A 10,043-nucleotide genomic window follows, 5' to 3' on the forward strand; every position below is an offset into this window, starting at 1 on the left:
GAAGGGTAAACCAAAGGAGGAGGCTGCAATGCTTGGTAAGAAATGTACGCATTATCCTGCCCATGTAATTGTAACCCCTCTGTACAGTATCTTCACAAATAAAATAAAATAAAATAAATAATAAATAAAATAATTATACTGATCATCAAAAAAAAAGAAATGAACATTCTTACAGAGCATCCTTTCACACATACCTACAGACACAAAATTGGAACGACTCAGTTGAAGAGTAGGTGCCATCTGCAGCTTTTATTGACAATTACCAACTGCTCTCCAAAATAACCATACTGGGGAAGAGGAATGCTATCACTCAGTTTCTGCTCAGCGTGTACAAGGTCCTGAGTTGATCCCCAGCAAAACACACACACACACACACACACACACACACTAGGATTCCAGAAGTAATCAAACTAAATAACATTTCCTTCATCAATATTTGTAAGGAAAAGATGTTGTTCCACATCTTTGTCCTCAACTGAGTTTGCCAGATAGGCAAAGGCCTAACTGATGGGAATGAAAACAGTTTCCCATTTTACTTTAGTATTCTTGTACACACTGAATCTGAGCATCTATCTACTCTATTCGCCATTTTGACCTTCATATTTATGGGTAGCCCAATGGATTGTAGACTTTGCCCACTTCACCACTTGCCTTTCACCTCCCTGCTTTTTAAGGAATCTCTCTATATTCTATGTCTTTGGTAAAATTACTCAACTTCACAGGTTCTCATGAGCAAAGTGGAAATAAAATAATAGCTACCTCTTAGAGATGTTGTGAAACCAATCAAAAAGCACTTAACTAAAAGTGGTGTGACATGTGAAACAATCAAAAAAATAGTATTACTCAGGTTGTTATACATATGCATAAGATGAGTCAAGAATGAAGTGTTTCTGGCATTTCTCCCGAGTTTGGAGTCCCTTTTGGATAAACTCTGTGAGAGGAATCTGAGCAACTCTCCTTGCTCAAGATATTTCCCCAAGATAAAAAGATATACTATCGTGTTCTGCTATTTATAAGGTTCCATTAGGGAAATGTACAAAGTCGACAACCTAAGCGAGGTATTGTGTGAACTAAACACAATCCACATGTGCCTGTGATCTTGTTTGTGAATGGACCATTATCCTCTAGCTAAGCAGTGGTTAAGTCACATAGTGAAGGGGACTCTGGGAAAGAGGAAGGTGGGAGGGCCTCCCACCTCTCTTCCCCACTCTCTCCCTCCCAAGACCTTCTGTGCCCAAATATTTCCTGGGATGAGAATACAACCAGGCTTCCATGAAATTTCACCAGGCCCCAAAACACTCTATTTCCCCACATCTCCCCAGTGATCCTCAAATACAAAAACTAAAAGGGCAGTCTATTGCTTATCAAGGCCCAAACTGAGTGGGATTCTTGTTTGCTCTGGGCTTTGTTTTAATTGGGCTTTGCGGGGAGAATGGTTGTTGGAGATTTTGTTTGCTTGCTTTGTTTGGTTTTTGTATGTCCATACTGGAGCTCAAAGTCAAAGCATCACACTCTCCTTTGGCTTTTTCAACTTAAGGCTGATGCTCCACCACTTGAGCCACATCTCCATTTCCAGCTTTTGTGTTTTTGTGATGTAGTTGTTGTTTGCTGGTTAACTGGAGATAAGATTTTGGAGGATTTGTCTTTCTGTGCTGGCTTTAAACCTTGATCCTCAGATACCAGTCTCTTGAATAACTAAGATTACAGGCATGAGCCATCAGTGCCCAGCTTCCTAAGTTGAGTGCTGATGAATCAGTGGTCAATAATACCCTGATATCACTAAGGCAGCAGCCACCCAAACAATGAATATTTACCTGTTGAAAACCTTTCTCTCTCCTGTTAAGCAGAACGCATACCTAAGAAGAGACATATCATTAAGCTACAGAGAACAACAACAACAATTAAAAAAAATGTTTTAAAGCATCTGCTTGGATTCATGACACATTTAGTTTAAGAACCTTCCAAACTGGCCTTTCTCCACTCACATCCTGACCTCTTCCTGGAGGAAGGCCATTTTCAACTTTGTGACCTCAGCCAGTGGAGTCAGAAAGCATATCTAGCTACTCTGCAGGCCTATCAAGTAATCCTGACATCAGCCCCCACTGGGGACTGGCAGAGGGCCCTCTCCGCTGTACTTGCACATCATCTGAAGTTCAGATTTATCTCCTCCGTGTTTGATTTCAACTGGCACTACAGACACAAGAGACTTCCCTTAGAACAGAGGCGTGCTCTCCAACCCTGCTGAGCAATCATAGGCCAGACTCAGCTCCAGCTTCAATAGAATAGAGTCCATCGTCTTTAGTATCTATCTAGGTGTAAGGCTTTCTTCCTTACACACGTGCCAAGTCTCCACTTTCAAGAACTTAAATTGCCATATAAAAACGCTCTAGCGCGGATGAGTAATTAGACGCTGTAATGGAAAATTAACTGTGTTTTTTTTTAGAGCATTTATTTTAACAAGACTTTTTTTCTGGTATTAAACTGCAATAAAAATAAGTTAAATCCTGAGGGTTTACAAAGGTTTTCTGTTAAAGAAAAAAAAGTGGAGAGGAGGTGGCAACAAACAAAAACAACGACCTATCTTCCTGGAGAGTATTTATTTTGCTAATGTCACTAAGTTTGTACAAGGTCCTCTTCTCTGAGCCTTGGAATTAATAAATCCTAATTCTGCCACCCAGGTTACAGAAAGGAAACACCTTTCCCAATTCTCAGGCAGCCATATCTGAGGCAAGTACCATCAAAGCAGGTGGATGGGCTTTTCCATGAATAGTCCATGCAAATCCCTTCCATCCTTTTCTTTTCTTCCTAGTCACGATCCTTCCAGGGAAATGCTGCCCCCTTAACCCTCTCTCCTGCTGCACAGTGGCTGGCGACCATTCTAGGAACACCTGAGAGCTTTATAAAGTTCATTAGCAGCTAGCAGATATATCTGTGAGTCTATCTCCAAGCCAGACTAGCAACACTAACTCCACAAGAACAGGAGGGTCAAAGCAGCAGTCACAAGTAAGGATGGAAACAAAGCTGACATATCTATATCGCCCTCAAGTTTTTGCAGCCCTCCAGACACAGCCAGTGAAGAAGTGGTCAACAGGATTAGCCATGGGACCCCACTCTTCTCTGAAAGTATTCAGGGGTTGTTCCATGACTCCCATAAAAAGCCACTAGCCTAATAATACACATGAGGGAACCTAAGACTGTGGCTACCTCACTTTCTATCTGTGTTCCTTCCGCTGCCTGGATTCCAAACAACGGGCACAGAGTCCCTCCAAATGCTATTACTTTAACATTTAGGCAGTCCTCCCCAGTGAACTAAACACCACCCTCCAGGTATGTCCCTTCAAGGACCCCAGCATGCATCCAAGCAGATCCAGTGTTAGCTATTTCTTATCTGTGAGTAAGAATTGCACGGTCAACCTCAGTTTAGCCTATATAGCCACTCGGAAGAATACCTTAGGACAAAGGCTGGACTTTCTGGCCTCAAGTATTTCAAAGAAACCCATTTTCCCTCCCCCCTCCCCAGTTTCTCTTTTTTTCCTTCTGATCTTTCTTTACAATTTACACATTTTCAGACCTTAATTGCTTCTCATATAGAGGGCTGAGATATGTTTCATTTAATGGTCTCTGTACTTTAACTCCAGTATTTTACTAAACCAAACCATTTTAATACTGCCCATGCTTGCAGGACCTATTTGCCCTTCCATCCAGGAAAAAAAAGAAAAGAAAAGAAAACACGATTTCTTACAGAAATTGGCCTCGTAAAGAGGTTTACAAATACAGTTTCACTTGACTTGTGCTTACTGAGGCTAATTTAACAAGGCTCATGTTGAGAACACCCTATAGGTAAAGGTCCGAACAAAATTCCACTTCAAACACAAAACTATAAGACTGCCACCATGTCCCCTCTCCCAGTCCAGATCATCCATTATGTTCTCTAGTAAACTATAAAGGGAGGTTTAGGAGTAGTTCATCGGTCAGTAAAGAGATTTTTAATACACCTCAACTGCTAGTCAAGATTTACAGTAAGTTTAAAAAAATAAAGGACTCAAGGACAATATCATCACATAACAAATACAAATATTTGGTGAGTCTAATGGCTAATGATGTTAAAGGTATCATTTCAGCTTGTGACTAGCATCCAATCATTTTCCCATTTGTTATTAGAAAAAACAAGAACTAATGGAGACACTGCTCAGTTAAAACACTTGCTAAGAAACCCCTCAAAGGGGCTTAACAAAGGGATTGCAAATTTTAAGCAGTAGTGAACTAACTGCTCATTCTGACCTGGGATAAGTCCTGGATCCCTGGTGTCACTCAATTTATTTACCCTTAGAATGGGAACAAGAGAAGCAGTTATAAGTAATTGCTAATAAAAGCTTGTTTGCCTCTGGCAGAAATACAAATGTGTGCTGATAATGATCATTTTCCCAGACCTTAGTTTATGTTTCTACATTAACATTCCAAGGCCCATCTCTCAGGTTCCCAAGATCCTATAGGTTGTCGACTCCGACTAGAAGACGAAGCTGAGATTTAGACACTCAGTGGACCTTATTTCATGTTCCAGTGGCCGGCTCTGCTCTCTCTCTCCCCAAGAAGCCATCACACATTGTCTCCATTTCATTTAATGGCTCAACAAAATGACATACAATTCTTTGTGATGAATGCACTCAAGGACACCACCCCAGAGAACTCGTTTCTCTAAGACCCACCAAAGGATAAAATGTTCCCAATGCCACCTCCTAAGATAATCGCCCTTTCTCAAATTCCCCCTTTAATTGGCTGGTTTAGTGTCCCCTGGGTGTGACAGCACAAGTTTATCCCGGGTGTGTAACCAAGATAGAAAACCCTTCCTGGTTTTCAAGCACCCTGACCTGGACCATGGCATAAACGCTGGACTGTAACTCTTGAAAATGGCTGCAACCACAGGACTTTGAAGAAAAGGATCATCTACTTGAGGAGATTGACCTTTATGACCTCCTCCATCTCTAAACCAGAGCCAGACCTGTGGGACCCACTACTGCAGACCCAAAACAGATTCAACAGAACCATTTTGCTAGAGAGAGGATAGAGTTAAATGGCAAAGTTTAAGCGGAATAAGAAAAGGTCACATGGCTGCAGACTCTCAAAATATCTATACTCCCTTCACCCCAAAAGTAGCATCATTCTAGCAAGTATAAATGGCTACAATAAATTCTAAGTAGTTACTACTGCACGTTTGTCTATCAGTATCCCATATGAAAACTCTTAAGGTAAATTGTTACATTCTTGTTCTGGGAAAACAAATTACTTTTTTTGCCAACTACTTCTCAATTTACTACCTCCTGCCCCCCCCCATTCCTAAAGATTGTATTTAAAGGTATCACCTTTGAAAGTGACAAAACCAATGTCCCCCCTGCCAGCCCCATCTTAAGGAACCAGCTTTGTCCAAGTGACTTTTTTTAACCACTAAACATTGATCATAACTAGAAAAGGACAGCAATACACCCTACCGTCAAATAGCATCCATAAAAGACCCATCAAGGGTCCTTTCAATCACTGTCACCATGCTAATGTTTATAAATAATGATCCTCAATAACTGCCCATATATTTCTATTCTAAATAGGGATTACTGCTATCAGGTTTTAAGATAAAACCACATTTTCATATACTAAACTATTCTAAACATAGTCTAAACCTCACCATTGACCTAAATAACAATAGTTAAAAATCATTTTTTATCACCTTTAGTTATACAGAGGGATTCAATTTCATGTGTCAGTTTCTGTGGATAATGCATCCTGATCAGTGCCACCCTTTTCTTCATTAGTCCCCAGCACTCTCAATGCCATCTATCCCTGCAATTTTCCTAGTTCCATTTTCACTTCCAACACTTCCTCTCTTCATAAATCTACCTCTCTCCCCTTGACCCCCACTCCCATCCCAACACCTCAAGTTCCATTTTTCTGGTATTCATTTTGTTAAGACTGTAAGATAACTGTAAATACTATATTTTAAAAGAAAGCTTTCTTCAGCATTAATTTTAGCTTAATGATAAACTTGCCTTTAGTTTGGCTTGGAAGGAAAGGATTCCCTTTCTAAATGTCTATGTTAAATGATCTACGAAGAAACAGGAAAATGCAAGACCACTTTCTGGAACTAAAATGATTGAGGTTAGAAGAAATGCCTGTTAAAAGAAATAAATTTTGAAGGTGCATATTCCGTCGAGGGTGAAGTGTTTAGTAATAAATTACTGTCGAATGATTATCTGCCTAATTAAAAATATTTCCATTCCTCTGTTTACTTGACTACACACTCTTCTGCCTGAGGAGATTCAATATAGTAAATTGACATTGGGATTGCTAAATCCAAACAGCATGGACTGCTTCTTATGTACATATTTTCTGCATGCTGAAGTATTCTTTCCATCTCAACTATATGTATTTATTATATGTGCTGTTAACTCAATTTTGAGGAAATGTCAAATCTTAGTTTTCATTATTTTCCTGATAGAGTTCACTTCTGTTGCCGTTATTTAAACCCCAGGTGAACAAATAAAAGGACGAGAAAAGTTCAGTAATTCTATTTCCAACATATGACTTGCACTTGGTTTGAACTTTGTCTAGATTACTTCTACCAAAAGGGCTAACCATTTCTATCCAGCTCCTCTCCCCACCACTCACAAAAGAAAAAAGAAAGAAATTACAGTTTCACTATGGATGTCAGCAACTTATTGTCACTATTTTCAGTTAATTTTCAAAAGATTATATTCTTTCCATCTAAAATAATTTTTGACCCTGAATTCAACTGCTAGAAACAACAAAACTGCTTTGAAAGTATCAAATTTGCAACCAAAAAAAAAAATCTCAAGAAGTCGCTAATGGGATTCCCATGACCTAATACACATAAGGCTTTAGCTGTAACCATAAACTCACAGGAAGCTTATGATCCGAAAGTTGGGAGTATTGTAGCCAGTTTTTATGAGTTTAATTCCTCCGGCAAATCCAAGATTCTACATTTTAAGTCTCTTCAACTAGAGAAAAATCACAGCGCATGTAGACCGGAATACTAAAGAAAGAAAGTACAAAAAAGGAGGGAGGGGACAAAGAAAATCAGTGCTAACAACCACTGTCTACCCCCAACCATCAATGAACTTCTAGAAACACACGACTGAACAAACCTTAAGCCTGAGATACATGTCACCTCACTTGTAACACCCATAAATCTACCTGTGAATCACTGTGTTTTCTCCTATTTTATTTCCACACTGAGAAATCAATAAATCACAGAACTTACTCAGCCTACTCTAATGGAACAACAATTTTCTGAGCCTACTTACTGCTCCTTTCCTTGCATATTTTATTCTATGTTCTATGATCCAATTCTGTGACTCTTCTAAGCCAAGAAAAGCTGCCTTCAAGTTAAAGCAAAAGGACTGAAATTCAGCCTCCCAAGATACTTAGAAGTTGTGTTTTGTCCTGGGACCCCCCCCTCCTCTTCACAAAGGCAGTGATTGAGCAGGGTGCCTTAAGAGTTGTGATTTGAATAAATTCTCTTTTTTCTTCAAAGGATTTTGAGTTATTATAGCAAATGGTTGTTCTCAAAAGAAGATTTAGCCTACTTCTCCTTGCAAACAGTCAGACAGGGCATCACACATAGCAGATACACTAATGTAAAAACCTCAACATCAAGTCTACCTCTCTTGTTCCTAAAATTTCTCATTTCTTATTTCATATATATATATAAAACATATGCTTATATATTATATGGAGTAGAATATATTATAAACTATAATATATTTATAAAAATATTCAGTATTGCAATGTTTGTTATGGGTCGACAGGCTCCACTATTCTATCCTGGAGACAAACTGTTAACAAAAAAAGTATTAGCAAGTAGTTGTCATTTGGTATTTCATATCCAAATGCACAGATTTTAAAACAATTCCATGGTGTGTATTTATTATATATATTTACCAGTTAACCTACAGGAACCATCAATAGATTCAAGATGAAAAACCGAGGAGTACAAACACTATATATACTAGTGAATGTTTCACAAAGTCTTTCAAAACCACTGTTGGCAAGATTCTTCACCTTTTCAATGCAAGTATAGCTTAATTAACATTTCATGCCAGCTATACAACAAACATAACCTCAAAGGTGCTTTTGGTTTGGAATGCACTAAATGTTTACCTTTAATGAAAAGCAGGTCAACTTCTTTGATAAAAATTGCTTCAGCTTTTTTTTTTTTTGCTACACCCACATTTTCATAGCCTAAATACTGACAATGCCAAGGCATTCTGTAACTTGGAACTTTTCTTGTGGCACTTTTTCAAATGCCTTTGGCTTTATATTCTTCACAGATCTATTTTTTCCAAATTTGTTTTTTCTGTTTCTCTTTCCTACTCATCTTAGCTTCTTTGAGGAGAGGGAAACAGATTTGAGGGATATTTTTATTGTTCGTATTATAGGTTTTATTTACTAAAGACAAATGGGGGAGATTAGTTTCTCCCTCAGATTGGGCCACAAATTCAATGTACTCTTAAAACTACTTGACCAAAGGGAGATCATTTTAAGAACTCAACCTAAACAACTTTGTCGTGAATTCCTGGGCACCAATTAAACTTGTAAAAATTATCAGTGGAGACACCCGAAGTTGGACAAGCTAACTCCAGGCGAGAAGAAAGACCATCCATGCTCAAGTGGAAACTCACAACCCCACTTCCCGAAATAAGACTTGGGTGCTGAGTTAGGTCGAGTTTGAATTTTCTAACTGGAAACCACAGCGGTGCGGGGAAAGAAGGAAGTAAATGTTGTCCTCTGAGCCCAAGGAAGAAAAGCACTGCCTTTGCTTGATTTCCAGTCCTGGGACAGGCAGACATCTTTCTGGCCCTTCCAGGCCTTGAAGCAGATGCCCACCGCTAGTGTCCAGGTTAAGTTTCCTTACAAGGGCGCAAGAAAAGAATCCCTTGACTCTTCTTTTTGCCCTCTGGTCGGAAAACAGAGGAGACCGACCGACCCACCGGGGCGCTAAAGCCACCGCACCCTACTCATCTCCCGGCGGGGTGTCTTACCCGTACAGGAATGCAGGGGCTTGGGTCGTACGACCAGCGACGGGCACACGGAGTAGAGGGAAAGTTTCTCAAAGTAGTCGCAGGTCTCCTTGGAGAGGATCTCGTCGATCATGAAAGTCTTGTAGCGCCGCCTGGCTGCTTTGAGCTGGCCCGGCGAACTCAGTCTCAGTTCGGCGTGGCAGTGCATGGTGAGCCGCGACGAGCGCCCGCAGACCCGAACGCGGCTGGGAGTGCGGGGTCGGCGGGGAGCGGGGGTGACCCCAGAGGCTGGCGCGCGGCCGGGGGCCTGAGCCCCGCTCCTCTGCGGCGGGACGGGCGGCGGGGCGCGCCAGGCGCGCGGAGGGGAGCAGGCACGGGCGCGCCCGACTGCGCGTCTACACCCACCCGCAGATCAGCAGCATCTTTGGCTAGCCTTTTTGGGACACCGCAGCTGTCAATCAGCGAGAATTTCCTGCAGGGCCAGGTGCTGAGTGCAAGCCGAGGGGCGTCGGCACCCACTCCTACCCAGGCGATCAAGCGATGGGGCCCGACCGGCGCGCTTAAGCCACTCTCCCTCGCCTCCTCTCGGTTGTCAGCGTCTAGCGCTTTCGCTCAGAGCGCTAGACACTGCCCGGCTCTCTATTTTAAGACATTCGTTTTGGCTCTCCTCCTCCTCGCCACCCCCTCCCCCACGAACTCCAGGTGTGTGCTCAGCTGTGCGCGCGCGCGTGTGCGCGCAGTGCTGGCCGCGCGCGCCGCCCCCTCGAGCAGCCCAGGCCTCAGCAGGCTGCGTTTTCCAAGCGGGTCTCCAAGCGCGCGCGCCCCGCTGCCAGTCAAGTGCTGCACCCGCGGGCCCCGCTTAACCTGGAATCCGGCAGATTCAAAGGTCAAGAGGTCTTTCTAGAAAGAACCCTAGTCCTCCTCTGGACTGCGGGCCACACTTCCAGGTACCTCCCGAGGACCCCGGTGTTTTTTTCTTCTCCACCCCCTTTGGCCATTTCTTCACCACGGATT

The 10,043-nt window shown here is 41.9% G+C and overlaps 1 protein-coding gene across 1 annotated transcript in view; it reads right to left on the minus strand.

Annotated features, from left to right (window-relative positions):
- Positions 1-9,278, minus strand: part of Barx2 (BARX homeobox 2) — a 76,941-nt gene extending 67,663 nt beyond the window's left edge. The window contains exon 1 of the mRNA XM_013009645.1: positions 9,051-9,278. Coding sequence (XP_012865099.1) covers positions 9,051-9,237 — 187 coding nt within the window. The 5' untranslated portion in view covers positions 9,238-9,278. The remainder of the gene's footprint in view (positions 1-9,050) is intronic.
- Positions 9,279-10,043: the final 765 nt, after the last annotated feature.

This window comes from Dipodomys ordii, unplaced genomic scaffold (genome assembly GCF_000151885.1).
Source record: "Dipodomys ordii isolate 6190 unplaced genomic scaffold, Dord_2.0 Scaffold10, whole genome shotgun sequence".
Taxonomy (NCBI): Eukaryota; Metazoa; Chordata; class Mammalia; order Rodentia; family Heteromyidae; genus Dipodomys; species Dipodomys ordii.